The 19281-nt window shown below is 37.5% G+C and overlaps 2 protein-coding genes across 3 annotated transcripts in view; one reads left to right on the forward strand and one right to left on the reverse strand.

The window, feature by feature from the left end:
- Positions 1–14879, reverse strand: part of cep76 (centrosomal protein 76) — a 101108-nt gene extending 86229 nt beyond the window's left edge. Inside the window, exon 1 of one of the 2 annotated variants that reach the window (XM_041248056.1) lies at positions 14554–14879. In XM_041248056.1, the coding sequence (XP_041103990.1) occupies positions 14554–14616 (63 nt within the window). In that variant the 5' untranslated portion in view covers positions 14617–14879. The remainder of the gene's footprint in view (positions 1–14553) is intronic. The other variant, XM_041248054.1, reaches the window with a different exon arrangement.
- A 104-nt stretch (positions 14880–14983) lies between these two features.
- Positions 14984–19281, forward strand: part of psmg2 (proteasome (prosome, macropain) assembly chaperone 2) — a 55026-nt gene continuing 50728 nt past the window's right edge. The window contains exons 1-4 of the mRNA XM_041248057.1: positions 14984–15210; positions 16355–16526; positions 17072–17130; positions 18710–18828. Coding sequence (XP_041103991.1) covers positions 15157–15210; positions 16355–16526; positions 17072–17130; positions 18710–18828 — 404 coding nt within the window. The 5' untranslated portion in view covers positions 14984–15156. The remainder of the gene's footprint in view (positions 15211–16354; positions 16527–17071; positions 17131–18709; positions 18829–19281) is intronic.

The following is a 19281-nucleotide window of genomic DNA, read 5'->3' on the forward strand; positions in this document are numbered from 1 at the left end:
TACATTTAATAGAGAAAAGTGTAAGGTACTGCACGCAGGCAATACAAATGTCTGTTATAATACCATATGGGAGATACTGAAATTGAAGAAGGAATCTATGAAAAAGACCTAGGAGTTTTTGTTGACTCAGAAATGTCTTTATTCAGACAATGTGGGGAAGTTATAAAAAAAAAGGCCAACAAAATGCTTGGATATATAGTGAAAAGTGTTGAATTTAAATCAAGGGAAGTAATGTTAAAACTTTACTATGCATTAGAAAAGCCTAATTTAGAATATTATGTTCAGTTCTGGTCACCTCGCTACAAAAAGGATATTGCTGCTCTAGAAAGACTGCAAAGAACAACCAGAATTATTCCTGGTTTGAAAGGCATGTCATATGCAGAAAGGCTAAAATAATTAAATCTGTCTTGAACAAAGAAGACTATGCGGCGACCTAATTCAAGCATTCAAAATTCTAAAAGGTATTGACAATGTCAACCCATGGGACTTTTTCAGCCTGAAACTCTCCAGTATTGTTGTTGAAGCTGACACCCTTGGGAGCTGACGTCCCTGCATATCAATATGCTGGAGCTGCAGGTGGTTTTCCTTGCCCTCCAGTGCTTCCTACTAGTGGTGCGCAACAAGCATGTGTTGATCCCCACGGACAACACATCAGTAGTGGTGTACATCAACCACCAGGGTGGCCTTTGGTCCCCGGGGTTGCATCGCATCGCCTTCAGGCTTTCCACTTGGGCCCTGCAGGAACCTGCTAGCAAATGTATGGCCCAGAGCGCTCCTTTGAGCATTCCCACCTCTGCCATTCTCGAAAAAGTCCGGTCTGAGAAGGCGTCAATTCTCCTAGTGGCCCAGGACAATTCGCAAATTCACAAAATCGCCTTAATGGGATAGATCCCTCATTGCCTTCAATGGGCACAAGGGTCCTTGAGGTTGCACGCTCGTACCGCTGACCTTTGGTCAAGCATGGCTAAGGCGTCCCTCATGTGCTGCCATTCTTCTCTCCCTCGCAACGGCTCTGGTATTCGTTTTCCCATAAACGATGTTTGGTAGCCATCTTCATCTACCATAAACCTAGTTCCCTGAAAGAGAAGATGGCCTACATAGACTACTACTGTATGACATGAAACCTGTTTGTGTGATGTGCCAAAATGTGCACCTTGAACCTGACTGTTTGATTTACAATGTGCTAGATCAATTTAGTACCGATTTAACTTGCAGGCAGAAATACTTTTTGTCTGGGCTGACTTTCCAGTTTGGTTTGTGAAAGCTGTTTATTTTACATTCTGTTCAGCAGCCTCTGTAGTAGCCTTTTGTTCAATGTGTGATTCTGAAGCTAAATAGCAATTGATTGTATTTTCTACAGACACATTAAGATATGCAAAACAATTACCTCAATCTGCATCTACAGTTTATTACGATCATCAGCTGAAATATATTTGCTTTTTTGTTGTCCATTTCTATTATTTCACCTCCAATGCTGAAAACTAGATTTTAGCAACCTAAATGAAAACAATGTAGCACCAATTTTGTCCCACCCCCTACTGCACAGTACAGTTCACAGAAAAGCAGTACAGATAGGCTGATGAAAATGTTGTTGTCATTTGAACAGTAAACAACAACATTAACTGCTTTGGAGATTTTTTTTTTCTGTAAATGTTATTTGTGGATGTTTTTTGTTAGTTTCTTGCTTAAGTACAATGCACACAGGACGGCGAAGGAATAAAAAAGGGCTATCTACAGAAAGAAGATAATTAGTTTGCGTGCGTTGTGCAGTAGTTCATTTAAACAAGTTTTTTCTCTCTCTGTACTTGTCCGGTATGCATTGGCCCCTAAAAGAGGTGAATTTCACGATTTCTGTGAAATCGCAATTTAGGGAGACCCCTAGTTATGTAGTACAACAGTGTGCCAAGAGGCACTTCGACGTTTAATATGAATATTTTTCAAAAAAAGATAAAGCAGTCTTTACCTGTGTCTGTGGTGTTCACTGACATGAAGACTTGACCTTTCACATAATTAAAAAAAAAACTGTATTGACAGGATATGATTTCTAACAAAAATGCCTTTGGGTGTTGGTTATGAGATTTTATGTGGAAAACATGGGGACACACAAAGTGTTTTATAAATAAATAAATATATATCTTTTAATCTTTAAAAGCTGCAGATTCATAGAGTCTTTTCCAGAATTAAAAGTAAAATCCAGTATTTTTGATGTTTAAATATCAAATATAACTGAAAATCAAAATTGTAGTTTGGGGACAGGGGTCATTATGAGATCTGTAGTACAAAACTTAAAAAAAAAAAAAATCTAAATAAATACAAAATACAATTTTTATTGTGTGGAATAGAGTAAAACCAAATATTTACTTAAACATGTATAACTTGTAAATATCCTTCATTTGTATCATATAATATGAAGCCAGGACAGCAACTGACATAGTTATTTGCAAATTGCCCTGCTATTATTATTATTAGTGCCTGTAGTGACAAATACTGTAATAATAATAAAGAAAATCATGAATAAAACAGTACTAATATTATTAATAGTTTAGCCAATGCCTTTATCCAAGGTGTCTTCCTTAACTTACTCCAGCAGCTTATATTGTTCATTTTGGATTGTCCTTTTACTATAGCGAACAAAAGGCTTTGGACCCAAACAGGCTTGTTATAGCGAGGGTGTACTGTATTTAGTATTTGACTTATATGCTTAATACACATTTTAATATATAATGCGCGCACATTTGTTATTTCATTTTTGTTATTTTTCACTACCCATAGTGTTCAACATTTAACAGAGAGTATAAAGAAGTTTGGATAATAATCCAATATCATCCTTTACAAAAAAGTAACATACTGCACGTAAACTTGTACAAGAATTGTCTGGTTTTAGTATACTATTGGTACCATTATTCTATCCTATTTTGGCACAAGTATACTTGCAGTATACAACTTTGTATATTATTTTTGTAAATGCAACGTAGTTCTCAAATATAGGACATTTCTTAGATTGTATCTTACTTCTCTTTTGCATACCTGCATTGTCTCTTGCTAGATATGCATCTTGAGATTCTGACAAATACTTTTGGAAAACCAGGAGCAACTTCTGCTCTGGATCAAAAAGTTGTAATTCTCTGTTGCTGCCAGCGAAAACAATAAAAAAATAGCAGAAACTAACTAAAACCCAAGTCTGGGAAAAACAAATGGAAGTCTGGAAAAAGCTTGGAAAAAGTATGGAATTTTGTTGTTGAAAAAGCATATGAACCCTGAAATACTGTACCTATATTGAGTATAGCGTACTTTGTACAAATCACAGTCCATAGGTCAGTGATGGGCAACTTGACATTTTTTTTGGACAACCAAATGTCGACAATGGACAGACCTCTCGCACAAAAGCATAGCGTCAATATTGCTGTACAAAAGAGCTGGCTCGTCCTGTGTGATGCGCCTGCCTGCGGGAACCGAGATCACTACAATATTATATATATACAGTGCAGTGAAAAAGTATTTGCCCCTGTCTGATTTTCTGCGGAAACCACTGCTCACTAAGAAGAACATGAGTGCTCATCTCAAGTTTGCCAAAAAGCACCTGGATGATCCTCAAGAGTTCTGGAACAATATTCTACAGACAGATGACTCAAAAGTGGAACTTTTTGGCCAACATGGACCCAGTCTTGTCTGGCCAAAACCAAACAGTGCATTCCACAGTAAGAAAGTCATACCAATGGTCAAGCATGGTGGTGGTAATGTCATGATTTGAGGATGCTTTGCTGTATCAGGACCTGGACGACTTGCCACCATTGAAGCAACCATGAATTCTGCTCTCTATTAGAGAATTCTACAGGAGAATGTCAGGCCATCCATCCGTGAGCTGAAGCTGAAGCACAGCTGGGTCATGCAGCAAGACAATGATCCGAAACACACAAGCAAGTCTACATCAGAATGGCTGAAGAACAAGAAATGTAAAGTTTTGGAATGGCCTAGTCAAAATCCAGACCTAAACCCCATTGAGATGTTGTGGCAGGACCTGAAAATGAGCAATTTATGCTCAAAAACGCACAGTCACAGAGTTGAAGCAGTTCTGCATGAAGGAGTGAGCCAAAATTCCTCCACAGTGCTCAAGGGACTGATCAATAACTACAAGAAGCGTTTGGTTGCAGTTATTGCTGCTAAGGGTAGCATAACCAGTTATTGAGTCTAAGGGGGTGATTACTTTTTCACACGGGGGCATTGGGTGTTGCACAAATTTCTTTAATAAATAAGTATCAATATTTAGTGTTATTTGTTCACTCAGGGTCCCTTTTATCTAATATTAGATTTTGGTTGAAGATCTGATAACATTCAGTGTCAAAAATATGCAAAAATGCAGAAAATCAGACAGGGGGCAAATACTTTTTCACGGCACTGTATATATACTTCCGGTCAAAAGTTTTAGAACACCTCTATTTTTCCAGTTTTTATTGAAATTTATGCAGTTTAATGTTTCAGTGTACTCTGAAATTAAAGTATAGAACAAATAAACAATTGGAGACAAAAAATAAATCATGGAATCGTTTTGTTTAACAAAATTTAGTCTAAATTTTTGACTCCGCAAAGTAGCCACCTTTTGCAGATATAACAGCCGAACACACTCGTGGCATTCTTTCTACAACGGAAATCAAATATTGTTTGAAAAGTTCTTCCCAACACTGTTGCAGAAGTTCCCACAAATGTGTTGCAGTTGTAGGTTGGTTTGCTTTCACCCTTCTGTCCGGTTCATCCCAAACCACCTCGACAGGGTTCAAGTCTGGAGACTTTATTGGCCATTCCATGATTTGAAGCCTACCGTCTTGTTCTTTTCTTCTAAGGTAGTTCTGACATAGCCTGAAGGTGTGTTTTGGGTCATTATCTTGCTGTAGGATGAACCCATGACCAACTAGGCGTATACCAGAGGGTATGGCATGGCGCTGCAAAATGCTGTGGTAGCCGTTTTGGTTCTGGGTGCTACTCACTCTGTGCAAGTCGCCAACTCTGGATCCAGCAAAGAGCCCCAGACCATCAAGCTTCCTCCTCCATGTTTGTCAGTTGGTGTCACACACCGAGGAACCATCCTTTCGCCTACTCGATGGCATAAAAAAACCCTGCGCGATGAACCGAAGACTTCAAATTTTGATTCATCGGTCCATAAGACCTTCTTCCAGTCTTCAGTAGTCCACTGGCAGTGCTTCATGGCCCAGGCAAGCCTCTTTTTCTTATTTTGCCATCTCAGCAATGGCTTTCTTACTGCCACTCGACCTGTCAAACCTGCAGCTCAAAGTCTTCTCTTCACAGTTGAAATTGAGACTTGCTTATTTCGACCAGTGTTAAGCTGTGCTTGAAGCTGTTGTCCTGTGAGCCACCTATCACGCAAGCTGTTGACTCTCAGAAACTTGTCTTCTGATTCTGTTGTGGCTTTGGGTCTGCCAGACCTCTTCCTTTCAGAGTTTCCCCCAGTCTCCAAGTGCCTTTTGATGGTATAGGAAACTGTACTCACTGACACCTTGGCTTTCTTTGCAATTTCTCTAAAGGAAAGACCTACACTTTTAATGGTTATAATGGTCTGTCTGTCTTCCATTGTTAATTGCCTTTTTCTTGCCATTATGATAGCAATATACTACTTCCTGCAGTACAATACTGTCCAAATAATGCTTAATAGGTTGTAGTAACACAGTCTGTTCCCACACTGCTTTTATACAGACAGAGGGTTTGTAAGTAATCAACAAAAGTTGGGACACCTGTAGGAATTGTTAGCATCAACTTTCAAGGCTTAATTTAGTTCCACTGCTGCAGAACAGCTGTAAGTTGTTAACCCATTACTTGTTCCCTGAAAAAGGCCTTTTTGTATAACTCTGAAATGTACATTATTTTTCAGTTTTTGGTAACCTAAACTTTTTTTTTTAACCTCTGGCAGTTTACCGCTTACCTTTGTACCATTTCAGGTTATTCACTGGACTTAAATGCTCAAAAAAAACTGGAAAAATGGGGGTGTTCTAAAACTTCTGACCAGTGTGTGTGTGTGTGTGTGTGTGTGTGTGTGTGTGTGTGTGTGTGTGTGTGTGTGTGTTATATATATATATATATACACACACACACACACACACACACATATACATATACTATATATATATATATATATATATATATATATATATATATATATATATATATGAATTAACATTTATTTTACAAATCAAAACAAGAAAACAAAAACATCGGTTTACAACATACATAATTATAAAACAAACAATAGCAATACATTTTTAACAGCAGTCGGTTTATTTTCAGATGTGCAAAAGCAACTGAACAACGCAGATAAATAAACTTTGAAGAAAACATTTTACAGAAGCACACAGCACAATAAGTTATATAAGTTTTTTTTTCAACAAAGGGTATTTCTTTATCATGAGTCTGTCTGTGACTGAACAGCCTTAATGTGCTTCTCCACACTGCCTTTCTGCATAGGGTAAAGTTGTCCGAAAGTTTTATTTTTACTGCACTTGCCAACCTGGCATTGGAGTCTCTTGCGGCCCTCAGCAGGGTTGCCAGCTTCAGCTGTCGGTACACACTTGGCAGTCTCCCTCCATTCGAAATGCTTCTTGCAAAGTTCCTGTGCTAACTGTAAAATATATTCTCACCTTGGTAAATTCTTCTCCGTGCATTCTTTGTAAAGTACCCATGCGTTGATGGCTGCTAGGTCAAACACACTGTAAAACACCTGAACAGGCCACTGTCGGAAGAAAGCTTTTACGGAATACTTCCGTGCCATCTGATCCAAAACATCAACTTCATATTTTGTTGCGTTGTAAAACACCACGGTCTCTGGTATTTATTTTCACTAATCCCGATGCTAACTGACTGACCGAAACAGCACACCTGAAAAGGCATTCACTCAGGGAGAGAGTAGAGACTAATTTAATTACAGCTAAGCACGTTGCGGACTGCTAAATAAAAATAAAGAAGTAAATACCGTTCTGTGAAATACTTTTTTTTTTTTTTTCCTGTGTGGCCATGACTACTCCTGGGGCTTTTAAGTAATATATCTCCTTTACTTTTGCACTCCCACGATTCATGCTTTGTGAGAACATTTAATACATATGGACAGAAAGGTACATGAACACGCAGACCCATATGTGGAAGCGACAGCGAGTGGGAGAAGTACAGGCGTGGAAAAGTACAGAGCAGTTTCGAAGCAGAAAGGAGAAATTGCATCTTGAATTGTTAATCAGAAAACAGAGGACATTGGGGAAACACAGCAGCAGCTCAAAGTCAAACAGCCGCGTGTGTTTTTCTGATAACAAACAAGCTGAAACTCGGAGCAGCTGATTCAAATTCAGCGTCGTTTTGAGACACGGGCGAGGGGAGGAGCCGACAGCACAGCAGAACAACGCAGTTAAACGAGGCAGTCTTCCCAGCGACAGCGAGTGGAAGCGACAGGGAGTGGGAGAAGTACAGGCGTGGAAAAGTACAGAGCAGTTTCGAAGCAGTTTGAAAGCAGGTTGACAGTTGCAGAAGAAACTAAACTTTAAAAAAAAAAAAACCTCAACATGGTCTTCAAGCCTGTAATCTGTGACACCTGCTTGATGTGGGAAATCCGAGAAAACCCAGCGGAGCTAAACCAAGTGTGCGTAAAGTGCCGCGCGATCCAGGATTTGCATAAACTAGTAAGTATGCTAGAAATGGAGCTGGAAGAAGTGAGACAGCAACAGGATCTTGAGGAACTGGCACACCCACAATTCATGGAAGTCTGCATCACCCCTAACAGACTGAAAGCCACCAGGGAGATAGAAGGTCAGAACAGCTGGGTTCAGGTAGGCAGAAGCAGGGAAAAAAAGAAACTTCGTCAAACACAACCACCAGAAATCAAAACAACCAACAGATTTGAGTCACTTCAGAATTGTGATGAGCAGAACCAACAACAAGAGAATGAAAGGAACAACATCCAGGACCCCATTGACAGTGGTGACCAGACAGCAAAAAGAAGGGAGGTCATGATTGTTGGGGACTCCATATTGAGAAACACAGCAAGTTCAATTCGCAGTTTGGACCCCCTTACTACAACAGTGTGCTGCCTTCCGGGAGCCTCGGTCAAGCACATCACTGAGAACGTGGACAGGCTCCTAGAACGAACAGGAGACGACCCGGTAGTAGTCGTCCACATCGGTACAAACAACATTGGAAGAGACAGACCAAAATCCCTGCAAAACAAATTCAGAGAGCTAGGAAGGAAATTAAAAGAGAAAACCAAAACTGTGGTATTTTCTGGTATACTACCCGCACCTTGCAAAGGACCATATGGACAGCTGGAAATAATTAATCAAAACGCATGGCTGAAGACGTGGTGCACACGGGAAGGCTTCACCTATCTTGATCATTGGACCACATTCTACAACGAGGACTATCTGTATAGACGGGATGGACTGCATTTAAATAACAAGGGAACTAGTCTACTCGGAGAAAAGATCCTCGAGCAGGTTCGGAAGCATTTAAACTAGAAAGGAAGGGGGGAGAAATCAACAAAAAAAAACAGAAGGGAGACCGCATCAAAACAAGAACAACAACTCAGGTAAGACAACCATTAAATGTATTTATCTAAATGCTAGAAGTATCAGAAACAAAATTCTAGAACTTGAAGCTACTGCACTAACAGGTAACTATGATGTGATAGGTGTTACAGAAACGTGGTTATCTGAGAGTGATGGGGACGAATATAATATTTGTGGGTATACACTGTATAGGAAAGACAGGCAGGACAGAAGAGGAGGAGGGGTAGCGCTATACATAAGAAACAGTCTTGAAGCCCAGGTGTTAAACCTGGACAAAGAAAATAAAACCGAATCAATATGGGTCAGAATAACAGACAAAAATTCAAAAGGCATAATAATAGGAGCATGCTATAGACCGCCAGATTCAGACGGTGAGCACAATAATCTGTTATACAATGACATTAGAAATGTGTGTAGCAAAGGAGAAGCCATACTAATGGGGGATTTCAACTTCCCCCAAATAAAATGGGAAAACCCGGTGGGTAGCACGAAGGATGAAATAGAAATGGTGGAAATGACAAATGACTGCTTCCTAACACAATTTGTGAAGGCACCCACTAGAGGGGAGGCATGCCTTGATTTAGTCTTTTCAAATAACGAAGATAGAATAACTAAAACAGAGGTCAGAGAACCACTGGCAAACTCAGACCATAACATGGTCTCATTTGAAGTGTTTTTTAAAACCCCAAAAGTAAAGACTAAAGTTAAGGTTTACAATTTTAGAAAAGCAAACTATGAAGGTATGAAACAGAGACTAACAGAAGTAGATTGGAGTAAAATAGAGAAAACACCCACAGAAGAAGGATGGTTGTTCTTCAAAAATGTAGTACTAGAGGCGCAAAACAATTACATCCCTAAAGTAGACAAATCTAAATGTAAAACTAAATTGCCAAAATGGTTTAATAGATCAATTAAAAAAAATATTCAGCGAAAAAAGGCACTTTACAGAGCATTAAAAAAGGACCAAAAAGAAAGTACGCAGAAAGAGTACACGGAACTGCAAACGCAAGTCAAAAAGGAAGTTAGAAAGGCCAAGAGAGAAATAGAAATGAACATTGCTAAGGGAGCTAAAACCAATTCCAAAATGTTTTTCCAATATTACAACAGCAAGAGAACATTCAAAGAGGAGATTAAATGTTTAAGAGATACAAATGGCAAAATCGTAGAGGAAGAAAAAAAAATAGCAAATATGTTAAATGATTACTTTTCACAAGTTTTTACAAAGGAAGATACTGACAACATGCCCCACATGTCATCCAGTTCCTATCCAGTTTTAAATAACTTTAGCATAACTGAGGCAGAAGTGTTAAAGGGACTAGGAGCTCTTAAAATAAACAAATCCCCTGGGCCGGATGAGATCCTCCCAGTAGTACTCAAAGAAATGAAAGAAGTAATTTACAAACCGCTAACCAAGATCATGCAGCAGTCTCTTGACACAGGGGTGGTACCGACAGACTGGAAAATTGCAAACGTAATACCGATCCACAAAAAGGGAAACAAAACTGAACCAGGTAACTACAGACCAGTAAGCCTGACTTCTATTATATGCAAACTTATGGAAACTATAATAAGATCCAAAATGGAAAATTACCTATATGGTAACAGGGTACTGGGAGACAGTCAACATGGTTTTAGGAAAGGGAGATCGTGCCTAACTAACTTGCTTGATTTTTTTGAGGATGCAACATCGATAATGGATAATTGCAAAGCATATGACATGGTTTATTTAGATTTCCAGAAAGCTTTTGACAAAGTCCCGCACAAAAGATTAATTCTCAAACTGAACGCAGTTGGGATTCAAGGAAACACATGTACATGGATTAGGGAGTGGTTAACATGTAGAAAACAGAAAGTACTGATTAGAGGAAAAACCTCAGAATGGAGTGTGGTAACCAGCGGTGTACCACAGGGATCAGTATTAGGTCCTCTGCTATTCCTAATCTACATTAATGATTTAGATTCTGGTATAGTAAGCAAACTTGTTAAATTTGCAGACGACACAAAAGTAGGAGGAGTGGCAAACACTGTTGCAGCAGCAAAGGTCATTCAAAATGATCGAGACAAGATTCAGAACTGGGCAGACACATGGCAAATGACATTTAATAGAGAAAAGTGTAAGGTACTGCACGCAGGAAATAAAAATGTACATTATAAATATCATATGGGAGATACTGAAATTGGAGAAGGAATCTATGAAAAAGACCTAGGAGTTTTTGTTGACTCAGAAATGTCTTCATCTAGGCAATGTGGGGAAGCTATAAAAAAGGCTAACAAGATGCTCGGATACATTGTGAAAAGTGTTGAATTTAAATCAAGGGAAGTAATGTTAAAACTGTACAATGCACTTGTAAGACCTCATCTTGAATATTGTGTGCAGTTCTGGTCACCTCGCTATAAAAAAGATATTGCTGCTCTAGAAAGAGTGCAAAGAAGAGCGACCAGAATTATTCCGGGCTTAAAAGGCATGTCATATGCAGACAGGCTAAAAGAATTGAATCTGTTCAGTCTTGAACAAAGAAGACTACGTGGCGACCTAATTCAAGCATTCAAAATTCTAAAAGGTATTGACAGTGTCGACCCAAGGGACTTTTTCAGCCTGAAAAAAGAAACAAGGACCAGGGGTCACAAATGGAGTTTAGAAAAAGGGGCATTCAGAACAGAAAATAGGAGACACTTTTTTACACAGAGAATTGTGAGGGTCTGGAATCAACTCCCCAGTAATGTTGTTGAAGCTGACACCCTGGGATCCTTCAAGAAGCTGCTTGATGAGATTTTGGGATCAATAAGCTACTAACAACCAAACGAGCAAGATGGGCCGAATGGCCTCCTCTCGTTTGTAAACTTTCTTATGTTCTTATGTTCTTATGTTCTTACACGATTGGAGAAAGACATTTTAAAACCAAAAACCACCAAAATGACCACCGCTGGGCTTCTAGTGTTAAAGGAAAGAATGGTACATGAGACAGGTAAAACGTACCAGAATGCACTGGGTTGTGAGTTGAAAAGCCAAACTGTCCGGCTGAGCACAGAGTCATATGGTCACCTTAGCTTTGAAGGTACTAATGCTTGACATTACTGAAGACAGTATTAATTTGCTTAATTTACTGGTGACATCACCACAGATACTAGTTTATATATGATTGGAAATCCTATTCTCTTACAGATAATCCATATAAATGGAATAAAAGAGTCACATGTAGTTTAAAAATATGTTATATAAGAACAATAATTATGTTTTTTTTTAAATTTAAATAAAATTCACATTTATGTACATGTAATTGATGCTGCTTGTGATATACAGTAAGCTTGTATTGCAGGAGAACCTTATTGTGGCCAATTAAAAGAACTGCAACTGACTTAGGCAAAACAGAGCTTTACAATCATGGTTCCAAGCAGGTTATCAGCCACAATCACATTTTACTACTACGACTACTACTACTACTACGACTAATAATAATAATAATAATAATAGAGTTGCTAGCAACTCTAAAAGCTTCCAAAGAAAACATGGTTCAATCATCACAAATAATCGCTGATACACCTAGCTACATTTCCTATAATTAGTTAATGGGTTACTTAAATTGTATCGTGTACAGAGCATAATCTTAAGTCTAAGTGCACTGATCTGTGCTAGATACAGCTGAGGAGCTATAGGCCAATTTGTGGGTTTTGAACCTTAGCAGAGGTCAAAAGTTATGCGTGATGCCATTTTCTAATAGAGCACTGTGGCGGACTGTCCCAACCCTTGATGCTTATTAAGTGCTTTATGTTGTATGTAGTGTGTTAATGTTGGTGTTTATGTATAAAATACACCGGATATAAATATGCGTTACAAGCACAAGTGTTTAAAATGTATATTTGTATTTAGGCACGAGGATTGCACAGCACTTCACGTGCAGGTAAAATAATATGCGAGCACAGGGAATTGCACTTTTATTAATTCACGTGCAGTTGTACCGAGACTCCAACTGAATAATTGATTAGCAATCGAGTCTCGGTACAACTGCATAAAAGCTGCATGTTTTCACGCACTCTGGGTTGTGTTTTCGTGAGTGGAGAACGGGAGAGAGAAGGAGATACTGTATATTAATAATTGCTATTTCATGCTGGAAGATCCAGCACGGTACTTGTTGGGTTCGTCCACGTTTGTTTTGTCTGTCTGTTTGTTTGGCCAACGCGCCCTTTGTTTTGTGTTTAAACCTTTTTGTTTGTTATTATTATTATTTTCAATAGAACTCTGGACGCCGTAGCATCACAGATTCACCGCCAGTAATCACTGTTTGGAGTCTGCATTTCTGGTCTAACGTCACTCCTGCAAAGCCATCCTGTTCACAAGCACGTATGAATTCCTATGCATGTTCAATATAAATGATTGCCGTATCTGCGCTCCTTATGGTCTTTTTTACCACTAGTGTTCATTTTTGACCCCTAGCAGAGGTCAAAGGTTATGGGTAGCAACATTTTTTTATAGAGCACATATGACTTCCTATATGTGTTCCTTATGAACCATGACTATCTGTGATCCCTGAGGCGCAAGGAGCTAGTTTGACCTTTTAGAGAGGTCAAAGGTCACAGTTGATGACATTTTTTTCATAGATCACATAAGACTTCCTATACGTGTTCCATTATAACTATGACCCCATCGGCATGCCCTAGGAGATAAAATTTAAACGTTAATTCCAATATGTCCAAACCATGTGACCAATCTGCTTTTGATTTTAGTGGTTATTACTTTATTATGGGCCGCAAACTGTGCCAACATTGAAGCACATACGTGCAACACTGTTCTTGTTACGGGTCATAAAAGTCATTTTTCAATTGTCAATATGACCGCCAAACTATGTGACCAAAACACAGCATTTTGAAATCAACAGTACTTCACATTACCCTCTACTATCACACTCAGTTTCATGTCTCTAGTGTATTGCAGTATGGATTTATACTTTAATATATGTAAAAATAGGACTCGTGAAATTGTTATTTTGCTCACTCCATCCATGTTTTTTAACAAAAAAGCAGGGATTTTACAAAATTTAGAAAGGGCCTTGTCATGAGCAAACGTGACAATTTGGATGCCGATCAACATTGCGGCTTCAGACAAGAAGATCTTTGAACATTGTCAGATCATCATCTCAAGTCGTTTTTGTCGACAAGAGTTTTGAAAATTGTCCAATATTTTAACGAGATCTAGCCTTGTGGCCAAACTGTGAACTTTTTCACCAAAGGACCACCAGTCTGATACTCTCCCCATAGGCCTCTACCTACGTAACTGTTTTCATAGTTCTGTGACAAATTTTTGACGGGGGAAAAAAAAATAAAATCGTAGCAGTAACAATAGGCTTGGAAGCCTAATAATAATAATAATAATAATAATAATAATAACATATATACCTTCTTGTGATAAGATAAGCTGATGCAGACCTTCTGTGCCTCCCACAAGTGTACACAAAAAATAAGGGAGACAGAGCTTTATAGTCACTATGCTCCCAGACTGTGGAATGCCACCTCATACCAGAAGTGCTACATCAGTTGATGACTTTAAGTCAAAACTGAAAACTTACTTTTTTAAACTGAATTTTAAACTCTTATCCATAGGCAAAAGAAGAGAAAATCAAATGGTGCTATCACAATCACTTATAAGTAAAGGGGCACTGGAACTGGCTTTGCATGGCTTCCATCATATACAGGGGTTATAGTTTTGTTAAATAGCTTTAAAAAATTGTTCCATTGCCACTGTATAAGTAGGCATAAACTAGATACTATTATTTATTTATTTATTTTAATTATTTATAAAATAATACAGAAAGATTTTTGTTTTTCGTTGTTTTTTTTTTGTTTTTTTTGTTTTTTTTACCACTTATTTGTGCTATTGTTGCTTTATATGTGCCACAGGTAGGGCATTTATTTTGAAAGTTAGTGTTCACTCAAAAACCGAGAGTTGGCGCCTGTGTTGCTAGTTTCTTATACTGCTCCTAATTCTTATTAAACGTATATTACTCACCTTGGTCATGTGGTTGTGAATGATCTGTTTCAACTCAGAAGCTTTCTCTGGTGGCAGTGCCATGTTCAAATTTGATTTATGTAAAATGTGACCAGCGTATAATTTGTAATACACTGCTTCCTTTCAATTGATGCACCAAGTGTTTTCACTTCCTTTACTGATTAGTTTCCCGTAACAACAGAAAACAGATTAAAAGTGGCGGAAAAGGCAGCGGGAACCTCTCCCTACTCGCGCCTGACATAATCTCGTACGAGCATATCCCTAATACAATCCACCAAGTTTACTGTAACTGACTACATATATATATATACTGTAAAATATGTGTTAAGTTTTTCTATGTTTCTGAATGCAATTAATATTGTATACAATACAAAGGCAGTGCGCTAGTCATTCATAAAAGTATGCGTCACATTTAAGAAGGACCCCAAAGACGCATTGTGCATTGATAAAGTGCAGTGTGTTGCTTGATGAGTAAGGAAGTAGTACAGGTGGTGAGTGTTTGGTACGGTATTAGAATAGAAGAAAGATTGTAGGGTTTTTTTTTTATTTATTTATTATTTACTGGAATTGCCTGATTATTTTTCTATTCGTTAGTTCGCTAACATGTTTGTACCAGTTAGTTCAGCGCCCACTTTCAAGGACTTCACGCTTATAATGGTACAGTAGTTTTTGTCTTCAAAACTATATTATAAGATACTAAGATATTTTCTGAAGAAGAGACAGAACATGTGACGTGCTGGGAAGTCTGACTAACTATGCTGGTGGTGGTGTGGTGTGTAGGAACCACACATCATGCTACACAAGTAGAACTACTTGAGTGTGTTGTTGATATTTACCATATTTCTATACACTAGCTTATCGTAGTCGTCTGAGTAGAAACAGACAAATACTGTTTCCGGTTAGTTTACACTTAACTCGCATATTCAAAAAAAGCGAAATTCTGCCAGATGTGCAATTCTTAACCTGTATTAGGTACATTAAAAAAAAAAAAAAAAAAAAAATCAGGTTATAAAGATATTTATAAAATATAGGGTAAATATATGTATACAATATGAAAACATGCCATCAGTGAACGTCGGGTCTCAGGCGGCGCTAGCCACTATGCTGCGCACAGGCAAACAGTGTTTAAATAATAGCAGAATTAGGGTTAGGGGAAAAGAAAGAAGAGGACGCCTTTGAGAACATGCTTTACTATATTTAAGAAATATGTTGTGTTTTGTTTTTTGTTTTTTTGGGGGGGGGGGTTAGAAATGTATCTTGGTCCAGTCAGTGGTTAATGAAATGGCCTTGTGACTCATTGTTTGAGCCTTAGCAATCCCTTAACATCCTTGTGCTCCGTCTTTCGGGTGAGACGTTCTTGTAAGTGACTGCAGCTGATGCATAGTTCACACATCATAGTCTCGTATCTTGTAAATCGCTTTGTGATGGTGGTCCACTATGAAAGGCGCTATATATATATATATATATATAGATAAATATATATATATATATATATATATATAATATATATATATATATATATATATATATATAAATATATTTATTTATATATTTATTTATATTATATACCGAAAATTATATCGAGATAATAAAGTTTAAGGATGACATATCGCCAGAATTAAATTTTTAAATAGGTGAGTTAAATGTAATGTACTCCCGTTTCCTTGGAAGTAGTTAGAGTTGTAAGTGGGAATGTATACTTTTGTCACCACTTTTCTCTGATCAAGTTGAATATGTCACGTTAGAGATTAATGTGTGTAACTGATTGTCATAATAATTATGCTTTTATTTTCTTTTTTAGCCAGCCATATCGGTAGGGAATGTTGGACAGCTTGCTGTGGACCTAATTATATCCACACTAAACCTGAACACAGTTGGCTATATTCACACAGCTTCTCTGATACCAATGGTTGGAAATAATCCATATGCAACATCAGATGGAAATTCAGTTGAATTGAGCACTAATGCACAAGGTTTGTGTTATAATGAAAAAATGGCTTTATCAGCTATAATGGGGAATCTAGAATATCACATAAGTTTTCTCTTCTTTCAGAATGTGGGAATAGTTCACATTTTTTTATAAGCTTGTAAGTTTTCAAAGTCTGGAGAACTGCGTAAAGAAAGAACCTATAATACAGTTATCCCAGCCTGGTATGCAGGGGATATACCGTAGTGGAAGCTCCTGTACAGTAGCTCAAATGTACATTGTTTAAATAAATGTACCTATGCTCTATATAGGCTACACCTTGCAGAGGTTCTAGTATTTCATTTATTTGCACTCAGATTTAAAGGTGCAAGTGTCATTGTTGTCTGACTGCTTTTTGATATTTGTCACAAATCCATTTGAATTCTAAAATATCAGTTTAACATTTTTAACTCTTAACCTACACAGGGTTGTATACTTTGGAAGGCTTTTTGTATTGAGTAGTCATTTAATAAATATCACTGATATTTAATTTTAAACTTTTTAAGGTAATATTTTGTCTCAGTATTTTAAAATTTAGTTTTATATCTACAGTGTATTCCTTACCAGAAATACAACTTGCTGTTCTTCAGGTCAGGTCTCCCATTTTACAGGTGAGTAACTTTGAGTAATTCACATTTAAAGCAACGTCAGCATTGTTTCAGACTATTAGGTCAATCCATAGTTAACTTAAATTTAATGTATGCATTGTAGTTTATTATTATTATTATTATTATTATTATTATTACGGGTCCAAGCAACAAAGTAATTGTTCGTATTATTTATTTTATTTTTATTTTCATTATTCCACCAACATTTTCAAATGTTTTAAAATCTACACGGTTGTACGAAAAGTCACAAAACTTGGTACGGTGGTAGAGGTCTATGGGAAGTTGTGTCACAGCGAAAATGAAGGTCGTAGGTCAGATGGTGTGGCAGCCATATTGGATTTTTCAAGAATTTTGGCCAATTTTAAAAAATCTTCTCCGAAAGCATTTACAGAAAACCTGGTGCACGTACTCTCATGGCCTAAATTCAGATTTGTTTGTGTGAAAAAAAAATTGTAGCAGTTTGGCGGCCATATTAGTTTTTGGTTTCATCATCTCTGTAACGGTTATGCCAATTGAAGCCAAACTTTACATACATAGCCTTGGCAAGGCTGTCGATTAAGTTTAAGTCGCTGCATAAAAAAAACATGGCTGCTGCACATATTACCTGATAAAGGTCAAATGCAAAACTTGCTTATAACTATTTTACACTGCAGTGTCATAGTTAATATGGAACACACATCTGAACCCATATCTGCTCATTCAAAAATTGCCATGACCTTTGACCTCTCTAAGGTCAAATGCAAACTAACTTATAAATATTTTAGAGTGCAACTAGGGTAATGGTTACTATGACCCCGGTTATTGCTGCTTGCAGCAATAATAATAATAAATAATAATAATAAATAATAATAATAAGATATTTCTCCATTACATATAATAATAAAAGCAGGGCCTTGACCAAAGGCCAAGGGGATTTTTGTGAACTCTAAGTAGGGAAAGAGATACACAAATCTCCTACTTGCCTACCCTGGAACCCATTTCTCAATTCTGTGTGGCTGTATTATCAACCCGCATCAGGAACTTTGGGGTTGGGTGGGGTAATGTGCTATCTATTTTTCAAATTTAAAAAATGTAAATACAATAAGATCAGCTGTGAATTAATTGGGGCAACCTTGGCGAACCATTAAAAAGTACAGAAAATATAACCCTTGGGGCTGCAAGGCAACTTTAGAGACAGCATTCATTTTTGCAGAAAGGTGTCTCTAGGTCTAGCAAAATATCTTGAGACACTCATTGCAGTGCAGTGATGATGTACAGTGTGTGTGGAAGTTGATTGATATGGACTTAGGAGTCCTTTAGCTTAGGGGAACCCTTATGTAAAGGGGCCTTGCCTTGGGTTTGGTTCATATAGGGTGTTTTCTATACCTAGGTTATGTTTTTCATATAGGACATGGGCAATTTTCTTCATTGTTCTAAGTAGTATTTGTTATATTGTTTCTTTGCACTTTCTTCAAAATAGAGCCCCATATGGAGTTATCATTTTTTTAATTTTTTTTTTTTAAATGAAGAGGGTGCAAACAACCACCCCTCAGATTTTTTTTTCCAGTGAGATGGAATGACCCAGTATATGTTTTATCTTCAGACGCAATGCAAGCAGTTTCAAAACTTTATTCACACCTGGATCAAGACAAGTGAATTCTCCAAAGCCATCATTTTGTCCAGCAGCCATGCTTATCAGCGTGATGACCGTCAGCTTCTTGGGTAAGCTACTATACTCTACAAAAAGTGAGGACAGTGGCTAACCCCTTTTATAAATAGTTAACTTTGTCAATTCCTTTTAGATTTGTATCAATTAAGTCATCGTCAATTACAATATTATAGCTATCTTGAAATCTGTACCTGTTTAGTGCTGAAAATGAGTAAAATGTCTAATTAAGCAAATTATTGGTTCAATTAAGGGTTTAGTTAAGCTCTATTGGAATGATAACCAGAAGACACAGGGTTGGGAAGCCCTGCCTTAATTTGTACTCTACTATTCTGACTACAATTGTTTTTGCCTTATTAATTGTCTCCCCACACTGCAAAAATCAGCTGTTCACCTGTCATGAGACTGTTGCAGGGCAATAATGTAAAAATTTTGCTGCAATCCTGTTTTTTCTGTTTATTGTATGGAATCAGCTGCACTTCATTACAAGTAATACAAAAAAGCATATA

This window comes from Polyodon spathula, chromosome 4, assembly GCF_017654505.1.
Source record: "Polyodon spathula isolate WHYD16114869_AA chromosome 4, ASM1765450v1, whole genome shotgun sequence".
NCBI classification, from domain to species: Eukaryota; Metazoa; Chordata; class Actinopteri; order Acipenseriformes; family Polyodontidae; genus Polyodon; species Polyodon spathula.